This window comes from Cucumis sativus, chromosome 7 (genome assembly GCF_000004075.3).
Source record: "Cucumis sativus cultivar 9930 chromosome 7, Cucumber_9930_V3, whole genome shotgun sequence".
NCBI classification, from domain to species: Eukaryota; Viridiplantae; Streptophyta; class Magnoliopsida; order Cucurbitales; family Cucurbitaceae; genus Cucumis; species Cucumis sativus.
In genome coordinates, this window is record NC_026661.2 from 9889685 (window position 1) to 9910849 (window position 21165).

Consider the following 21165-nt stretch of genomic DNA (forward strand, 5'->3'; position numbering starts at 1 on the left):
TAGACCAATGGTTTGGAATCTCTAGATCATATAAGAAGGAAAAAATAAAGAATGTTCTTGAAAGGGGGAAAAGATTTCTACTCTTCCTAGTACAAAGCACACCCAACAGAAACAAAAGACAACTTAATAAATCAATGGTTCCTGTCCCTCACATTCGCTTACAAGCCTTAGCCTTTTTTTCTTTTTAAAGTCCCAAAAGAACCCACCATCCTACATAATATCGGAACTTCCATCATAACCTTATAAAAAAAGCCTAGTAAATAACACACATTAAATTGTTGGAGAGATTTTTCAAACCATTAACTGCTAGAGCAACACATATAGATATATATATATATATATATAGCCCCTCCCCCAATCACTACTAATACTTAACTGATTGACACTTCCATGTCAGTACATTACCTTCTCTTCCGAATACTACATAAACACACCATATAAATTTTAGTAAGAACCTGCACGTAACGTAAGAGTGCGAGTGCCCCGATTGCAGTGAAGGCATTGGCTGCAGGCAACACCTTGGAATGGGACTGCTGATTACTCCCAGACACTAGAAAAAGATCTCCAAAAAGCCTCTTCTATGAAGCAGCAATTCCATTTACCCCCTAGTTTTGGCTCTCTTCATTCCAAGGCTATTGTGGAAGGGAGACACGGAACTGGACATAGGCGAGCCCTCCTCACGAAGCGTGCCATTAAGCATGGCTAGTTCCCGTAGCTGTTGCTTCTTATAGAAGTCATGAGATTCTTCCTAAATATATAATTATAGGAAGAGGAAATAATATCAGTAAGTTCAATTAAGTCACCGAGATTGTAACCAAGATATATAAGATCTCAAAAGATTCTCACCATTGGTTTGAGCAAGTCCTCAAGAATCTCACGGGCTTGCATGAGGCGAGCATCAATAATTTCAACTGGCAATTCTGCCTCAACAAGGATGTGTAGAGGCTCATTCAAATGCTCATAACCTGGTTTTCCTCTCATCATTTCTTCCTACAAGACATTAAAGAATAGTATAAACTTGGCACCTTCATCATATGCTGAATTCCAATTCTGTATTTTAATTCTACAGAAAAAACTCGACTCCCCAGCATAATAAGGGTGTATAAGCTACTTAAAAATCAAATAGAGATCATTATGCACAATAATAGTGTATATATAATTTATGCCTGAAGGAGCCTAGACAAAGTTATTCTATCTCCCTTGAAGACAAGAATTGGCATGGCTATGCTACGAAGTTCTCATGTTAGAGCTTGCAAGCAATGAAGAGAGAGAGAGAGAGCGAAGAGAAACACAACATTTTTGGAAGACCAAATTAAACTTCCAAATATTTTCAATCATGATTTGATAAACATATCGAAATTGGTTTCACGTGATGTATCATTTGATCTGGAGAAAAAATGAAACGGCATCCACTACTATATATACTGGGGAAGAGAGAGAAACAGAGAGAGAATTGACAGGGAAAATAAAAATAGGGGGAAGAAGTTATAGGAGAGGCGTATGAACGAGCTGACTGAGTGAGTGGTTTTGAGAATACTACAAATAGAAGGATCTATCACTCCCTCCCAACGTTCACATTAATTTCTTCTAAAAAAATCATAGAGTTTATCAAATTTATAGATAGGAGTTATCTTAGAACCATTCTGTCTATCATTCCCTGATTAGAAATTTTCAGCAGAAAAACAGGAATCTTAACAGATTTAGTGAGAAAAGTGACAGACCACCAATAGTTTTACAGTATAGTAGAAGAGGGAAGAGAGGAGTGGCACGTGTGAAGGGGGACCACAAGGTTGAGTGAAGTCAGTGGACATAAATAGAAAACTAAAAAGGGAGGGACAGTTAGTTAAAGTTTGAGAATTGTATTCTGTTCATCTTTGAGAGAGAAGATAACAGAAGAGAGGGTTTCCTGCTTTTCGTGAATTGGAATTCCTTTCAATTCAGTTTATCTTACTATTATAATTGCTATTTCGATTCTAAGAATAAAGAAGAATTATCCTTTGCAATCCTTGATACTGTGTTGGATACTGAGTTCCAACATATTGGTATCAGAGCATCAACCTGGGAAAACGAAAGAAGATGGCAAAGAAGAACGAAGAACGAAGAACGATTTGAAGTAGTGGAGCAAGAAATCTCTGAGATCCGAGCAGATCTTCAAAAGCTACCAGTGGTTGAAGAAAAATTGTCCTTGTTAACGAAGAATATAGAACGATTAAGTGTTCAAAGTGAAAAACAACAACAGCAACATCAAATGTTGATAAAGTACATCGAAAGCATTATCAAAGAAAAATGGACAATGATGCGCGAAACTGAAGGTTCATCCAATAAAACGAAAATGAATGAGAGACAGAAGGAAGTGAACCAACGATATTCGAATTGGTTGACAAATTGAAGATGAACAAGGAAGAAGAAGAGAAAGCATCCGATCGAATATTCAAGAAAGTAGAAATGCTTGTTTTCAATGGAAGTGCCGATTCATGGTTGTTTCAAGCGGATCGATATTTTCAAATCTTGGTTACCAATTCTGAGAAAATGACGGTATCAGTGATCAGTTTTGATGGACCGGCACTCAACTGGTATAGATTGCAAGATGAACGCGATAAATTTAAGGATTGGCGGATTTAAAGCTATGGTTGTTGGAGTGATTTCAGTCAATCCGAGAAGGTTCAATTTGCGGCAAATTCTTTGATAGATTGGTGGCACCATTATCAAACTTCCCTAACAGAGTCCTAGATGAAACGTTTATGAATGGCTTAATTCCATGGATTAAAACAGAGCTGGAATTCTGGGAACCTACTGGGCTTACGCAAATGATGAGATTGGCCCAAAGAGTCGAAAACAGAAGTTGGAGAAGAAGTCAAGCCAATTGTCGAGCTATCTATAAATTCCGTAGTTACTTATATGGGGTAGATGAGATACCAAACTATTCAAGAGTCCATCCTAGCTGTGATTTCAAAGTTTGAAGATGTATTCGAATGGCCTGGGGAGTTACCATCGAGGAGGGAGATTGAGCATCATATACATCTTAAAAGGGGAACTGATCTGGTGAACGCGAGGCCCTATAGATATGCATATCAGCAGAAGGCAGAGATGGAAAAACTGGTGGATGAAATGTTGTCTTTGAGAGTCATCCGGCCAAGTAGAAGTCCTTATTCAAGCCCGGTATTACTAGTGAAGAAGAAAGATGGCAGCCGAGGTTCTGTGTTGATCACAGAGCACTGAACTACGTGACAATACCAGATAAGTTTTCCATCCCTGTTATTGAAGAATTATTTGATAAACTAAATGGGGCAACTCTGTATTCTCAGATAGATTTAAAAGCAGACTATCACCAAATCAGAATGTACAATGAGGATATAGAAAAGACTGCATTTAGAACACATGAAGGGCATTATGAATTCTTAGTCATGACATTCGGACTAACTAATGCTCTTCAACTTTTCAAACCCTCATGAACACAATATTCCGATCATACTTGAGAAAATTTGTCTTAGTGTTCTTTGATGGCATATTAATATATAGCAGGAATCTCGAGGAGCATTTACAGCATCTAGAAATTGTCTTAGAAATATTGAGGAAGAATGAACTCTATGCAAACAGGAAGAAGTGTAAGTTTTGCTCACTTGAGAGTAGAATAATTGGGCCACATCATTTCAGGAAGAGGAGTGGGGGGAGTGGACCCGAAAAAAATCAGGGTAATCAAGCAGTGACCGATTCCCACCAATGTGAGAGAAGTCAGAGGATTTCTAGGACTAACAGGATATTATAGACGATTTTTCCAATACTATGGAACAATAGCAGCCCTTCTCACGCAATTGTTGAAGCTGGGAGAGTTTAAGTGGACAGAGGAAGCTCAAGAAGCATTCTTGAAACTGCAGATTGCCATGATGACATTGCCAGTGTTAGCTATGCCAGACTTTATTGTTAGCTAAGCTGGTTGCATTGGGCTGAATATTGGTATAATACCACCACATACTAACGATCATTGGGAGTGACACCTTACCAGGCAGTATACAGGCATTTACCACCTCCCTTGATTTATTAAGGAGATAGAGAAACACCAAATTCAACTCTTGATGAACAATTAAAGGAAAGGGATATTGCTTTGGGGCCTTAAAAGATCATCTTAGAGTGGCACAAAAAAAATGAAAAAATATGCGGATCTTAAAAGAAAACATGTTGAGTTTTAAGTAGAGGAGATGGTCTTCTGAAAGATTCGACCATATAGACAAGTATCACTGAGGAAGAGGAGGAATGAGAAGCTGTCTCCAAAGTTCTTGGTCTATATCAAATTATTGAAATGATTGGACCCGTGGCATACAAATTGAAGTTACCATCATCAACCTCCATCCATCCAGTTTTTCATATGTCAGAACTTAAAAAAGTACTGGGAGAACACTCAGAAGTGCAAGAGATAGTGCCCTATATGTCTGAAAATTATGAATGGAAGGCAGTACCAGAAGAAATATATGGCTATCAGAAGAATGATGTTGGAGTCTGGGAAGTCTTGACAGGCATATGCATAAGCAAAATGTTTTGCATCAGAATCATGATATGCAACTTAAGAAGAAAATAAGAATTTATAGCAATTTACCCTAGCTGGATCCTTAATGCTACCACGCCCTCTAATCAAAACTCGACAATCAGTACTTGCCTCCACTCGCTTGAGAGAGTTTCCCCTGGGTCCAAGGAGGCGGCCGACAAAGTTATACTACAAACAAAGTTCAATTCAGTTCCATTAGCAAAATATGGTAAGCAAGGAAAAAATAATGAAGAAAAGAAATAGATATACATATAAAACACAAAATAATTCATACATTAGGAAAGGTTTCAACAGGAACATCTACTCTGATGGTTCTCTTCACAATAAGACCTGATGAACTACCTTGGGAAGTTAGCCAATTTTGTGCTGATGATGCTTGTAATAAACCTGACATCTGCATATCAAAACAATATATAGAGTTCAAACCAGAGAAATAACATAAAGGCAATCATCCAGCCATAGATATGTAATGTATAACAGCCAACATAACTTTAGAATAAAAATATGGGAGATTTTCAGAAACAATACACATCAAAGTTAAAGATTCTAGGACAGAAATCTAGGGGAAAAGAGTAAAGCACTGAACAGTGAACACACTACATACCTTGAGAAAGAACATCATAATCATGCATAGAAAGTGAGAACATTTTGGTGCTTGAAGTAGTATAGGGAATCCCAGAATCAATCACAAAATGTTGTCGGGGAACTTAAAGTAGCATGTCTTTTTCTTTCTCTATTTCTTTTTTCTCTTTCCGGGGTTGGGGTCCATATAAGATAATGTACATTCTTTCACGAAGACACACCCTTATACAACAATATAAATGTGCTAATACTCACATAAACTACTCTTTCGGCCACTTATTTATGTAATTTTTAAATTCCAAGTGAAACCAAGTTTCTTGAAAACTCCTTCACCAAAGATACACAAGGGACAAACCAAAATTATCTAATGAGTCAGCGCTCTATATTAGAATATTAGACCCTTGTCACTAAAAAACAAAAGAAAAAAAACTGAGTCAACCCAGCTTATAAATCGGGCAGAGAGTTTCCTTCAAACACATAAAGACAAATTTGAAGGTAAGTAAGCTCCTCAGTATTTAATGGACATCGTCATCCTGTTTATCAAGATGGCCGAAGGTGGAGAACTAATTTGTTAGAACCATTGGAGAAACTGAAAAAAAAAAAACTAAAAGACTTAAGTAAAAAAATGAAACGAACAAGTGAAAAAACTAAGTCCTATTTTTTAATTAGAGAACCTGTCCTCAAATGAAATTAGATTATGTGTACTCAAATAAATCTTACAAGTTAGCAAAAATGTAAAAAGTTTGCGTCAGGAATGCTTCTAAGTACAGTAAATTAGATGGACAGCAAGGTTATGTTAATGGTTAGTGTCCGTACTTCTGATTGAAACCGTGATGGCCATGCACTCATGTCAGCACCTCCATTTGAAAATATTCCTCCAGAAGCCAGGGGGCTGGCATGTTCAAGCCCACTTTGACCTAAAACTGATGCCTTCCCCAATAGAGTGGTTACACGCAATATTTCTGCTCCAAAAATGTCAATTTTCAAGAACAAGATGTACCAGTCAGCGCATTTGTTAAAAAGTTAGCAGTTACCACAGAATGGGCACACAAAAAGGTGCCTTTACTTCTGAGTCAGTGACAAACATCCGTCATAAATATAATTAATGTTCAAAAGTAAAAAAAAAAAGAAAAAGAAACAGAATCAAATTACAAACCCCAATACTATTGAGCAATATTAATAAGTAATATTGCCACCAAACACTGAAAAAGAAGTTAATAAACTGTATACGCTGCAGAAACTCAAAACAAATGAAGACAGGGCAGCAGATGTAGGAAACATACATAAGTTACAAATAATTGTTAGGAATAATTGGTGTATTAGAATTTCTCAGTAGTATTCAGTAAGTTAAGAAACCAAGTAGTTATATTTCTGAATAATCCATAAAAATATTATATTTATGAATACAGGAAGTTAAGAAACCAAGTAAGACAATTATACAAAGGTAGAAATAGAAAGGCAATGGGAAAATAATAAAAATATTAAAAAAAAAAAAGGAATCAGTTCTACAAGACACTAAGAAAAGGGACTTCCAACTGCTTCAAAAAAATATTAACCTTGCTACAGAACTTCTGGATACTTACTAGAGCACCTACATGTGAGCTTGCATCTAAACTCACATGCTTCTAGCTTAATTCAAAAAATGCAAGACATGCAACTTAAGAAGCACAGACACTTTACTTTGACTATAGTGTCCATGTCCAATACGACACTTGGACACTCCGACACTTGGTGGACACCTATCAAACACTCGTTGGTGCAGTAAATGCATTGGACATACATAGATCACTCGTTAAGTAGACTAAAGAAACACATATATGACAATAATAATAACTTTTGAGTGTAGAATACATCAAGCTAAGTCTTTTAAGCATATAAATGCATCAATTCATTTACTATGATATTTTTTTACTATAAAGATGGTATATATTTTTAAAAAATAACTTTCTAAATAAACATGTCTTTGCCGTGTCGTGTCCTAGATTTTTAAAAAATGGTGCGTCACCATGTCCATGTCATGTCTTGTCCATGTCTCATATCCGTGTCCGTGCTTCTTAGCGATGCAATCCATGTAACATGAAATAAAGTTTCTATAAACTGGTAGTTTGGTTGCTCAATCTTAGAGAGGGAAAAACTACATCCTCAATTTTCATGGAATGACTATTCAAGTTTGAATGAATTCAGTCATTCACCGTGGTTTATCACTATCACTACAGTACTATTGTCGATTTGTCAATTGTCATGTGTGTCGTTTCCTTAGGGCGTTCTTTATACATCAAATATCACCTTCCAGTATTCACAAATCACAAACACATAAAGTTTTATGCAAAGCCACATAATCATTTCATACCCCTGCCAACTCAAGTATTCAAGGTATTAGCATAAAGGAAAAGCAACAGCAAACATAATATGAACCAATACATCTGCAATTTACCTCCAATACCAGTCACATGGTCAAGGGCAATAAGCTACAGTTAGCTATTAACCCCCACATACAAACAAAGACGAACACAAACAAGAGGATCCAAGGACGAAAACTGATCAAAAGCTCTATGATTGGCTACAAATGATACTACAGGATGAAATTGATTAGGTTGTGTTCATGTTTGTTCTAATTTGTTGGAAACATAATTTAATTTCAAGTGTTTTGGGTACTTTATACAACTAGGATTATTAATTTTATTGTGTAACTTTAGACTTAAGAGATAGAATGAACTTTAGAATGGGTTTAGGTATATCAATGAACCCTGTACATACAGTTTTTGGTTTTGTAAATGAAATTTTTTGAATTTGATGACAAAGCTTCATCATCATTTGCAATTATTGAGTTAGAGTTGCATGCCAAGAACATCCAAAGAGGTCTGATCAACATGCTTGTGAAGTGTTCCAACTTAATTAGTTCTTATCTCTGCGTATTCAATCAAAAGGCAATAAATATCCAATCTTTCCCTTTGGATTGGAATCAAATTGATTGGGGTGATTTTAGAATTTGATAGTTAGGGGTTCATATCACGGTTCCTAATTTTCAGGTTCTAGGGTTTTCATACCCCTGCCAATTTTAAATATCCAAGGTATTGGCAGAAAGGCAAATGAAGAAGAACCATAATCATTAAAGTTAGGTCAGATAATTACTCATCACATGCACTCATCGGATTGAGTTTCTGTTAGATTAGTTCAGTCACACTGTATATCAAACAACCATGATCTGTTCTGATTTTCAACGGGCAAAAATCATCCCAAATATTTTAAGCCAATCAACGAAACGAGAAACGTCGATGCAAGCAAACTACTTCACAAAAAGCCACTTTGTTGAGGCTATGAAGTTCACCTTGGTTCAGCAAGCGATAACTATTAGGGAGCACAGGCATAAACGGACTAAGCTTCTGTCGTTCTGCCAATAACTCAGAGAGATACCTGCCAAACAAGGTAAACAAAATGAGTTGTAATCAGCTAAATGGTCCACCCAGATAAACGTATGCAAATCAACTAACACACTAACAGAAAAACACAATTCCAGAAGATAGTTTGGTCCACAGCCAAGAAACAAAAAAGAGGAACAAAATATCAGATCTTACATCAGCAACTATAATCAAACAACAAATCAAGAATCAAATAACAAGAAGTAACATACTCAGCTAAACAAATAAGTTTATGAGTTCAAGAGCTAACTGACTAGCAGGTCAGTCAGATAAGTAAGAAAGCAACCGATCATACAAAATCAAAGTACAACAATCATCCAAAAGTCAGAAACAAAACCAAACAGATACAAAAATAACAACCAACAGACAGATCGGTGAACACAGATCACAGATCTCACAAAGTAAGAAAACAAAAAGAAAATAAAAAAAAGAAAAGAGGCAATAAAATAGAGTAGTGGATTGGTTACTTTTCTTGCTCGAGTATAGCAGCAGCAGATGCAGAGGAGGGAGAGCGAAGACCAGGAAGATGTGGAGAGTGAGGAGCGGAAGGAGAGGGAGAGAAAGCCATGTACATCCCGGCTGCAGACGACGTCATTTCTCTCCCTCCGGAGACGTGAGTGGAAATGGATACGGCCAGGATTTGAGGTGGATGACGGCGGCGATGGGGATACCGACCAGACGCTTATCAATCTGGCGTCGGTGGAAAAATAATGCACAGTACAACTGCTAGTTGTGCCTTCTTCTTCTTCTTCTTTAACTTTCTATCTATATTTATTTATTATATATATATATATATTTATTGAATTGAAGATGAGTGTATTATTTAAATTATTTGGGTTTTATATGTACACCCGAATTATGTTGTGTATGTTTGTGATTATTTTTTAATTTACATTCACATTTTTCTAAGCTACGGTTCTGACACCGCATTTAGTGATCAAACAGACGAGCGGGACTGCGGAGAGGGACCCATCCATTGTTTTCTTTTTATTAATAATTCAATCACACTAAATAAAATCAATTTCTTTTTCCATTCACTTGTAAATCAATCAAACAAACCCAGCCCTCCTTTCCTTTTTTTGTTTCTTTTTTCAAATATTAAATAATACAAAAGAAACTTGGATTACCATCTCATCTCATCTCATCTTACTTAACTACCTACTCCATCACTTTTTTAATTTTAATTAACAAAATCCACTATTCAAATTGGAACATCTATATAACTTTCCATAAACATAATAATACTAATTTTGAGTTCAATTTGATTTCACTTTTTTTATCATCATATTCTTCTTCCAACTTCTCCTACTCAAAAACTCCAACCAAATTAAGTCAACTTACGATTTTAAGTCTGGGATCTTTCTACTACTTTAATTCTTCCAATCACATGGTGCAACAAAACTTACATAAACTCAATATTGCCCCATTTGGTTCTCTTCCATGTAAATATGAATTTCTTTTCGTAGTCAATCCAATATAATTTTGTCCATGTCCTGCCCCGCCCCAAATGTCACTCCATGTGACTAGATGGGGTGTGTCGTCTACACATCCATCACGTATCTCTCTACAAGATGCCTCGTTGAACACCTAGTAAGCGGAATAATTCCTTTCATTTGTCTCTTCGCAAGGCTCTTTACTTTAAACTTACAGACTTTCTCAATTTTTTGTAGTGGAAAACAACTCTTAAACTTAGTCATGTCGCCTAGTACTCAATACTTAACTCTAATCAACTTTAGCTTCTAGGTGATAAGCACAAAAGATAGAAGATAGTGGAATAAAATTAAGCTTCATTTCTTTATAAATTTAACACTTTACATAGAGTTCTCAAATTACAAATACATTCTTTTTCTTTGTTGCATAAAAATAAACTCAAGTTTGATTTGCACATCCTTTTTCTTCCACCAAGGTGTTTTAGAGTATAAGTGTCACACTCTTAACCGCAATACGACCAAAACACCAAAGTAAAGGGAAAATGATGCAACTTAGTTATAGCCTTGAAATTTTCTTATCGACTAATTCAACCTCCAAACCTTTTCAATACTAAGAGAAAACATAACACAATAAAAGTCGTACTGAACGCCAAACACTTTCTTAATGCGGTCAAATCAGCCAAAACTTACATTTTATTAATAACAGGCATTTAATACAACAATGTATAGAAACAACTCTTAACCAAGAGTTACAATAAATAAACTCGTAAATGCCTAGTAGCTTTCTCATCTCGCCGCCAAACCTTCAACTTTATCCTCTACTTAGCCTAAACGCCTGATCTTGGAAGATTGATTTTGAAAACATCAGTCGAATGACTCAGTGAGGTTTTTGAAAACCAAAAAATTAATCCATTTTGCATAAACTTTTCTTTATGCCTAACAAATCATTTTACAACCATTTCATTTTGCCAAGGATCCTGAATCACTTTCTACGCTAGGCCATGTAACTTCGCGTTTAGACTATTGAATCATCAGCATTCGAGAGTATACTGATTCGTACTTGTTGCTTATGCCCCTAAGCATTATACGCTCCTTTCAACGTATAAGCCAGCTACTTATTGTTGGAACTTATGTCCTAAAACTCATAGTTTGTAAGCATATTCTATTCAATAAGTCGTTATTGATACTATAATCTTAAAGTTAATAAATTAAGGTCTCAAGGCTATTATTATGTAAACTTGAACTTTATGTAGAGACTTAAACATGGATCAAGTTCGAGTAAATAGCCTAAATAGTCTATAGTATATGAATACGGTTGGGCACTTTATTCTGGGGACACTATGGATGCAGCCCGCTTTGTAGTTAGTACAAACGATGTGATCCTGAATCGTTCATATAGAGACATGAAAGTGGGGGCATCCTATGTAAAGAGTTTACATAAGACTGGAACCATGAAATGGTCACTTTTAAGTTATAACACCGTTAACTTTGTAAAACTGACTATTTCGTTTATAGATATTCAATGTAACTTAATCTTAATCCTGAGCTAACTATGAACTTATGTTCACACGAAATTATCCTTAGATCTGCACAGGTGAGGGCAGCTCAATGGTGCTGGCCCAATAAGCCTCTCATTTTAGAGGTAAGATCGGGTGGATAGCTAGGGACATAGGGTGCAAGACGAAATTCACTCATACCCACTATAGGGTTAGTAAATAGGTTGTTCCCTTAAGGACTGAATCCAGGTCTTGAACAAGGGGCCCCACCCTCTCATTGGCCTAAGAGAGATTCGGTTTAAAGGTTGAACCTTAAACCAATTGTTCAATAGTGGATCAATTGGACTTAAGGAGAAAAGATATAATCTCGGGGGTAAAACGGTACTTTGACCCAATCGAGATTATGAACAACTTGTGAAGGATTAACTTACTTATCATGGTCATATCACATGGACACAAATATATCTATAGTAAGGGGAGTGCAACTACGGGACTTTAGTGGAATGACTTGTTAGTTAACGGTTGATTAACTCGATCTAAAGAGTTTAGCCAGTTAATCTCAAATCGTTAAAGCCCATGATATATAGGTCCATTAGGTTCCCCCGCTAGCTCATAAGGAATCAACTTATAACATTATGATGGAATAATTCGAATTGTTCGAATTAGGTAAAGAGAGAAAAACCAACAAATATATCTGATATAGTCATCGGTTATAACTTAAGATAGAGCTTCATATTTAAATGGGATTTAAATATGAATATGGATTCATATTTGGAAGCTCGGAATTGATGAAAAATGTCAAAGAAGTAAAAAGTCAAAATGTTCACTTTTGACTTTGAAAAATCAAACTTTGATCGACTTTATATTCAAATGTGATTTGAATTTTGGAGAAATGAATATGAATTCATGCTTGGGAGGTTGAAATTAGTGAAGACGGACAAAATGGTTAAAAGTCAAAATGTTGACTTTGGACTTAAAAAAGTCAAGCTTTGAATTTGATTTAAATGTTGAATTACCATATTGCCCTTAGACTAATTTAAATAATAACGCTTGTTGAGATTTGACAAGCTTATCACTTGTGTGTAATGTGCAAGTGGCTTATTGCATGCAAAACACCTACCCACTAAGAATGTCAAGTGGTGAGATAAGTAAGCTCTTGCATGTAGTTTGCATGTAAACAAGTTTTATGCAAAGGTGAAATGACGCTTAGATTTGAAATTGAAAATTAATTTTGTAATTGAGAATTACAAAATAAAACCAATAACTCTTTTCATTTGAGTTTTAATTTTGGAACATCAAAACAAAAATAGAAAAACCTAAAGGTTAGGTTCCTCCAAATAATCTCATTTCTCTCTATTTCTTCCATAATTTTTGAATCCCACAACTCAATTCTAAGTCCAGAGAATAGTGGGTCAACGCTAGTGGTAGTCTTGGCTTCAATTTTATGAGGAGATCATGAAAAGCACGTGAGGAGATTACAAAAAAAAAAGGAAAAGCATCAAAGGTGAGGTTTTTCTTTTAATCCTATCTTTGTTATTTTAGAGTTTTTTTTGCATGTTAATCACTAAATTAGTTTAGCTGCAATTATAGTAAAATTTTGATCATAATTTTGCTGGGCATGTCTACCATTTCCATCAAAGATCATTTAGATTTGGTACAAGATTGTATACCAAGATCATTTAGATTTGATACATGATCTTTTAGATTTGGTACATGATCATTTAAATTTAATACAAGATAATGCACTCGTTTAGATATTGGTACACATCGTCTATCCTAGATAGACAAAGCTAAACCACTATCACTGTCTATCCTAGATAGATAAGTGATAGATTTAAATGATCGTTTACCAAGATCTAGACAATAGTGTATTAATATCTAAATGTGACCTTTTAGACTATATTATATGATCATTTAAATTAGAAACTTTTTGCTCGCTAGTGTGACCGATTAATTGCGGAGTATTTTTTTCTATTTCATGTTGTGGGCTTGTGAACTTTTTTCTTTTTCAAAATTGTTTTATACAGTGTAAATATTTTTACGTTTTACTCTATTTTTTAAAAAACCCTTATTATTTCTTATTTCTTAATTTTTTATTTTTTTCCTTTATTTCATATTTACATGTTTAATTTAATTTTGAATTTTAAATTTTTTAATAGGTTTTTTAAAAACTATAGCAAACCTGCAAAATATTTTCAATGTATAGAACAATTTTGAAAACGGAAAAAGTTCATAGGCCCACAACGAAAAATACCAAAAATGTCTCAGTCAACACACGATAATTAATCGGTCACACGCACACATATAATTCTTTTTCTAAACGATCACGATATGCAATCATGTAGGAAATGATACACGATTAGTGTAGATAGTATCAACACGATCGTGTAGTTTTTTTAACAATGGGAAAATGTTTGAAATCTAAACAATCGTGTTGAGCATGCTAAATGATCGTGTTGACTATGGTAAGTGATCGTTTAGATAATATCCACAAGATCGTGTAGTTCTTTTTCAACAATGGAAAAAATGGCTTCAAATCTAAACACTCGTGTTGACGATGCTAAATGATCGTATTGACTATGGTAAGCGATCATTTAGATCATATCCACACGATCGTCTAGTTCTTTTTAAACGATGGGAAAAGGACTTCAAGTATAAAGGATCTTGTTGACCATATTAAATGATCATGTTGATTATGATAAGCAATCATTGAGATCATATCCACACAATCGTGTAGCTCTTTTTAAACAATGCTAAAAGGCCTTCAAATCTTAACCATCATGTTGATAGTGCTAAACGATCGTGTTGACCAGGTAAGTAATCGTTTATATAATATCAAAGTGATATTTAAACGATCTTGATAATCTGGAACAAAGCTGAAAAGAAGAAAAAGAAGATGAAGAAAGAACACAGTAGTGAGTTTGCATTTTAACTCTTGGAAACTTTTCTTGCACTCGTGTTTCCATTTGAACTTTGTTGCTTTCTTGGTGAGTGTCTTCAAAGGAAGGACTAATTTGGAGAATCCTTCCATGAATCGTCGGTAATAACGTGCAAAACCAAAAAAACTTCTAACTTTGAAAATAGTTTTAGGGCGTTCCCATGTTTCAATTGATTCAACCTTCTGCGAATCTACCTTCAATCCTTGGATATAATATGTTAAAGGAACACTACTTAGTTTAGCCAGAATTTGCATTTACTAAATTTCACGAATAACTTTTCCTCTTGCAAGGTCTATAGTACAATTCTCAAGTGTTCTGCATGGCTTTGCGCATTCGGGGAGTAAAGCAATATATCATCAATGAAATGCATGATGGAAAATTGGTCCAAGAAATGATGAAATACTCAGTTCATTAAATCCATAGAAGCTACTGAGGTGTTAATTAATCTAAATGGCATTACCAAGAACACATAATACCCATAATGTGTCCTAAATGTTGTCTTAGTTACGTCGGTTTCCTTAATCCTTAATTGATGATAGGCAGAACTCATATCAATCTTGGAGAATATTGGCGATCCTTTCAACTGATCAAAGAAATCATTTATTCATGGCAAAGGGTGCTTATTTTTTACCATCACTTTGTTTAGTTGGCAGTAGTCAATGCACAATCTCATGGACTAATCTTTCTTCTTTACAAACAGGACATGGGCTCCGCAGGGAGAGGTACTAGGTCAGATGTAACCTTTTCCAATTAACTCCTCTAACTAGTTCTTTAACTCCTTTAGTTCGCTTGGTGCCATGTGATAAGGAGCTTGAGAGATGATATGGGTGGTTCTAGGGGCAACTTCGATGGTGAACTCAATCTCTCTTTTCGACGATAGTCCACTTAAATCTTCTAAAAATACTTTTAGATATTCATAAACTATGGATACTCCACTTTGATCATCTCATGACGTTCGTATGTCCACTACATGTGCGAAGTAGGCGACATGCCTTTTCTTAATTAGTCTTCCTCACCTTAAGCATGAATATGATCCTCTCTAGATTTATCTTCTTTATCGCCTTCAAATTTGACTTCAAATTTCTTGGGGTTTCGCAGTACTACCTCCTTATTGGAACAATCCATTTCTTGGTGAGAAAGTCCATTCCTAATATCACATCCAAGTCATCAAGCTCAAATAGGCACAAGTCAGCTTTCATAGTGACATTTCCAATACGTACTTTGTAACTTCTGCACACTTATTCTTCCAAGAACACCTGACCGAAAGGGGTACTAATCAACAACCCATTTTCTAAGGGTTCTATTTGATGATTTAAGGTTTTAGTGTGGAACATAGAAATAAAATAATGCATGGCCCTAGAGTCAAATAATACAAAAGTAGGAAAATTACATATCATTAACAAACCTGTGATCATGTAAGGCTTGTCTTTGGCCTCACTCCGAGCCATAGAATAAACTTTTCCTTTCAAATTTGGACTTCCGACCCCTGGACTCCACTAGGTCCAACTTTAGTTTTGTTTTGTCGGAATGGCTAATTGACCGATTGGGACACATTTCATGGGTTGCCTTGCATTCCTACACTTGGACAGTTTCTGGCAAACGCAGCTAAAGAAGCTCCTTGGAAAGCTATGCCTTTCTTCGAATTTTGAATTTTGCCCCTCTACTGGCCTTAGCTGAGGCTCATTTTATGTCCACATTGAGGCATTTCCTTTTCCTTGGTTTTGTTGTTGCATTTGAAATCCTCCTCCATAGTTTGTTTTGGAGAGGTTATTCAAACGAGTTTTGAAATTTTTCCGTTGCTAAACACCGAAAGTTTGCTAATTTCACTTTCTTTTCTTTGGAGCAGTCCATCACCCCAAAACACTTTTCTATCAAGCTTAACCACTTCTCCGCGTGGATTAGTGGTTCTTGAAAATGTATTTGCCCCAGGGATTTCAAGCTTTCGATACTAAATATTTTGTCTATTTTATGAGGAAGATGACCCATCCCCCTTTCTCAACCTTTCTCCCCACTGAACCGTAGGGGTTACAAGACACATCTTCTAATATTTGTGTTTAATTAGCACTCCTAGTAGCTGGAATATTCGTTGCCACTTGCTTAACTTGTCTCGTCTTTCCCGTGGTGACATTATTCCTATATCTCATCAAGACATTAGATTCTCATGTCATTATTCTACTTGTTGCCACATGCATGACTCTACTTGAAAGCGCTTCAAAGAACTTAAGCTTTGATACCAGTTGTCACGCCCTTTTCGATTATTGCACCTCGCATCCTCCCTTCAGGATGATGGGTCAAATGTCTAGTAAGCGGAACAACTCTGTAACTTAATATTTGAACACATAAGATAATTTTGAAGGAAAAGAGAACATTTCATTAACAAACTGCTATATTAGTACAGTTAATGAGATATTTAGAGTAGACCCCAACATCTTGAATATTTCAGTCCATAACATTTTAGTGAATGGATTATCACAGTCACTAATGATGTTCACATGGATACCCCATAATTTCATGATGTGCTTGAAGAAAAGTTGGGTTGTCATTTCAACATAACATAATTTTGCCATTGGAATGAAGGTGGAGTATTTAGAGAATCTGTAGATGATCACCAATATTGTGCCAAATTCTCCAACTTTGGATAGATACATCTTAAAGTTTGAGGACACACTTTCCCACGACCTTGAGGGCACAGGTAGGGGTTTTAATATACCTACTAATTTTGCTCGTTCAACTTTGCCCTACTGACATATAAGACAAGTATTTGTAAATTGTGCATCATTCAGTTTTCATATCTTGTCACACCCGTTCCTACATCACCTACTCTAGATTCGAGGGATGGCGTGAAACTAATATCATTCCCTTCTTGAATGATATCAACTAACTCTTATCCTTAAACATTTAAACACCTAGCAAGCAGATGACTTTAACATTCAAGAAAAACAACATTAAGATGTAGTCCATTTCTATCTTAATGATTCATTTAACAACTAAATTAAATTAGCTTGACATTAGTAAGTCTAGCATTTCGTGCTGCTCAATCTGTACCTGAAAAGAGAGAAATTTTTTTGAAAGAGTAAGTGGAAAAACAGTGCAAGATAACTTTATAAAACATGTATTTACAAACAGTTTAACATAAACTTTGGCTTAAAAAATATTTAACATTAAAATACCATTTCATAACATAACATGTATAAACATTTATTGTTGGCAACATTCCATGAATATTTTGTAAGACATCATCCAAAGCCACAAACGGTATTTAAACCTCTTCGTTCTAAGACAAAATAGTCGATAGAAAACAACTTTCACTTTTATTCTCCACCTTTAATGCATAACAACTTATACCCTTCCTGACTCGTCAACCCTGCCATCAGTATGAAGTTAACCATATATGCACAATAGGTCCCATCTAATATTCGGGCTAGGATAAAACATATTTGAAAACTTTGAAACATTCTTTCGTTTTCATAATCCATAATAATAACATAACTTTGAGAAATCAGCTGTAAAACATTTAAGTAATAGAAAACAGTAAGTTAAACATTTATCTTAAAACATGTTTTAATAAACAATAACTTTAGAAATCATGCTTAATAAACGTTATAGAAAACATTTAAAATCACTCACAAACTTGAAGAGATTTTCCTTCACAATTCCTATGTTTCTTTCTTCGAAAACCTTCTTCAAGAAATAACTCAATTATGATTCTCTGAAATGATTTGAGTGAACAGTGAGAAACCTTAACATGAAGTTGCCTATTTCTCCATTACAAAAATAAGTTGACAACACCAACTTCACTTAATTGACCTTTTGATTTTCTTAATCTACCTATTACTTTTAATCTACCATTACTTGGCTGCAAAAATGCATGAATTATACTTAAGACATTTGGATTTCACTCCACCGAATACTTAATCTTCAGTGCTCTTGGTCAGACATGGCCTAAGATTATTTTGAGATCACCAATTAAACCCTTCTTTTCTCCAATCTCAGTTGAATACAGCCCGAGATAGCCCCAAGGTCCTTTATTTATTCTTTTGGTCTTTAATCTTGGTTGGACTCATGCTCGAGATTCATCAAGGTTTCTTTAATTTTCTCTCTTCTTCTAATCTCAATCAGACAAGCACCATTACCCCGGGATCAATCTTCTATCCTTAATCTTGTCTGAGATTTCTCATGATTGTGCTTAAGATCCTTAATAATTTCCTTTTTCATTTTCCATCTCGGGCTGCCATAGGCCATAAAGTGGTCTGAGATTTGCTCTCTGCCTTGTTTGTCTTTCCTCTCTACCAAGCAAGATTGAGATTTAACACTCTTTTCCTGAGATTCCTCTTACCTTCTCGTCTAGACTTAGTTTAAACTCCTAATTGAAACTACCTTGTTAACTTGTCTATACCTGATGACTTAGATAGTTAACCAAACCTTAACACTTAACTTTGAACCCAATTTGATTTAAATTCCCTTTTCCTTAACCAAACTTGTCATAATGTCGTTCAGGTAAACTACGACAAACTTGTCAAGATATTCATGGAAAACCTGATTCATCAAGGTACAAAAAATTGTCGAAACATTCATGAGGTTGAAAGGCATTATGAGGAATTCAAAGCTTCATACTATGTAACACTTGTAGTTTTTGGTTCATCTCCTTCATCAGTTCATACTTGATAATACCCTGATCTAATATGCAACTGAAGAAGTAGTTGGAATATGAAGGATTGTGGGTATTTGTTTCGAGCTGTGAGCTTATTTAGTGCTTCATAATTAATACATAATTTGAGACTTTCATCTTTTGAAATTGCACAGGAGCTCTGTAGGAAGCCATTGTGGGTCAAATAAACCCATCATTCAACAATTCATCCAACTATTTCCACACCTCTATCAATTCATGTGGTGCCATGTAATATGCATTTTTTTGCAAGGGTCTTACCACAGGTAGAAGTTCTATCTCATGATCTATCCCTCTTCATGGAGATAGAGTCTTCAGAAAACTCTCTAACATTATGTCTTGGTATTCGTCTAATACAGATTGGACGATATTCAAAATTAGTTCTTTAAGACTTTCCTCATCAACCACTGAGATAGCCATGAATGTGGGCTCTTCGTGAGCCAGCCCTCTCTCCAATTGGAGGATCGAATCATCTTCATTCCATTTGGTTGTTTGATGTTTGCCTGGACTACAGTGGAATTGGACTTTATGACAACCGAACACTTGACCATCTTTATTGGATTTGTGTTTAAGGAGAAATTTCATCCCCAACACTACATCAAAATAGTCCATCTTCACAACCACAAAATCCGTTTGTCCATTCTACAATCTCAATTTTAACGTCATTCATTTGACAATTCCAAAAATGGGTAAGGTAATTGAGTTTATTACTTTTATTTTTCGTCGATCTTTATCCCAATTCATATTGAGACGACAAGCCTTTGTCTCCGCAATGAAATTATGGGTGGCTCCAGAATCGACCATCGTGCTTTTGTCCTATTTTTTTTTACCAGTGTGTCTATGTACATGAGACCTCACTTCACTTGTCCTTTATTTCCTTCTTCCTTCTTCTGAAGCGCAAACAAAAACTTTAGGGAACCCATGTAGGGTTTTGGTTGCCCTCTTTGATATGAACCAAGTATCAAGTTATTAATTAGATTTTATTTAATAATTGTGATGTAATTTTAATATTTTCCAGTTTTATCCTTTTTAATAACATTTAAGTATGGCTAATTTAGTCTTTTCACAATATATTAATGTTTTATGGAAGAGTGTTTAACCCCTGCCTTTAGGCTGTGCCTAGGGAGTTTTTTACAATTGTTGTGCCTAGGGAGTGTTCAAACTTGGAGTGAAGAACTAGTTCTCTTTATCTCTTGGTTTTTGATCAAAAAGTAATTTAAATCTAATTCATTCTCTTAGGTTGTTGTCAAATTGATTTGGAGGTTTTAGATTTTGATATTAAGGGTTCACCTATTGGATTCCTAATTTTCAAATCCTAGAGTTTTCATATCATTTGGTATCAAAGTCTAGGCTCTTGATTGGATATATTTTTAATTGCTTTCTTGATTTAGTCTATTTTCTAATTAGGATTATTGTTTTGTTCTTAAAAAATAAAATGATTGTGAATTGAATTTGATTGTGCCACTGAAAAGTTGAGCTTGCTGTGGAATCCAGTCTGAAGTAAAAAAAAAGAAAGAAATTAAAACAAAGGAAAAGATTTCCTGAGCTTGTGCAAAAATAAAATGATATCTAGTAAAAGAAATATAATCATGCGGAATTATGAATTAGGAGAAGAATCAAGAGAAGAAAAAGGAAATTTTGTTGTCAACACTAAGCATCTGAGGAGTCAAAAGGAAAAAAAAAAATTGAAGCATGTCAAGTAGACCCGTCAATTGAGCAGCTAAGTTTTGATAGGCGGCTGAAATTTCTTAACAAAATTAATAGGCTTTGAAGTGCATTTGTTGGACGATTTGAATTAGGTTTTTGGAAAATTATTGTTATAATTTTATTCTTCATTATTTGTTTCTTTTTGTAATTATTGTGTATAGTAGTTAGCCTTTCTTTATTCATCTTGCATAGTTTTTAAAATTTTGAATATTAGATTCTTGATTCTAGTTATCATAATTTATTTTTTCTTGTCTAGTTTGTTGAATCTTGAACATTAAGTTCTTGATTTCTAGTTTCCTTTTCTGTTGCATTCAACTTTTTTTTTTTTTTTTGCTTGAGTTTGACACTTTACAGTCATTCTTACTTGGTTTGTTGTTAGTTTGCTC

At 35.0% G+C, this 21165-nt stretch overlaps 1 protein-coding gene across 1 annotated transcript; it reads right to left on the reverse strand.

Moving 5' to 3' along the window:
• LOC101217820 (KH domain-containing protein At5g56140) lies at positions 1 to 9322 on the reverse strand. The gene is made up of 7 exons (XM_004139716.3): positions 9009 to 9322; positions 8451 to 8536; positions 5939 to 6084; positions 4815 to 4934; positions 4592 to 4708; positions 847 to 990; positions 1 to 748 (listed from the first exon to the last, which is right to left on the reverse strand). The coding sequence occupies exons 1-7, from the start codon at positions 9134 to 9136 to the stop codon at positions 599 to 601; spliced, it is 891 nt and encodes a 296-aa protein (XP_004139764.1). The 5' UTR covers positions 9137 to 9322; the 3' UTR covers positions 1 to 598.
• Between the last annotated feature and the right edge of the window lie 11843 nt (positions 9323 to 21165).

What these genes read in the sequence shown, in the direction of transcription:
- LOC101217820 (XM_004139716.3), bottom strand. Translation starts at nt 9,136, where the DNA reads ATGACGTCGTCTGCAGCCGGGATGTACATGGCTTTCTCTCCCTCTCCT. An exon ending in TTATCGCTTGCTGAACCAAG is followed by an intron (nt 6,085 to 8,450) that starts GTGAACTTCATA and finishes TTTTTGGAGCAG; the next exon opens with AAATATTGCGTGTAACCACT. An exon ending in GCATTAAGGATCCAGCTAGG is followed by an intron (nt 991 to 4,591) that starts GTAAATTGCTAT and finishes AATGTCTTGTAG; the next exon opens with GAAGAAATGATGAGAGGAAA.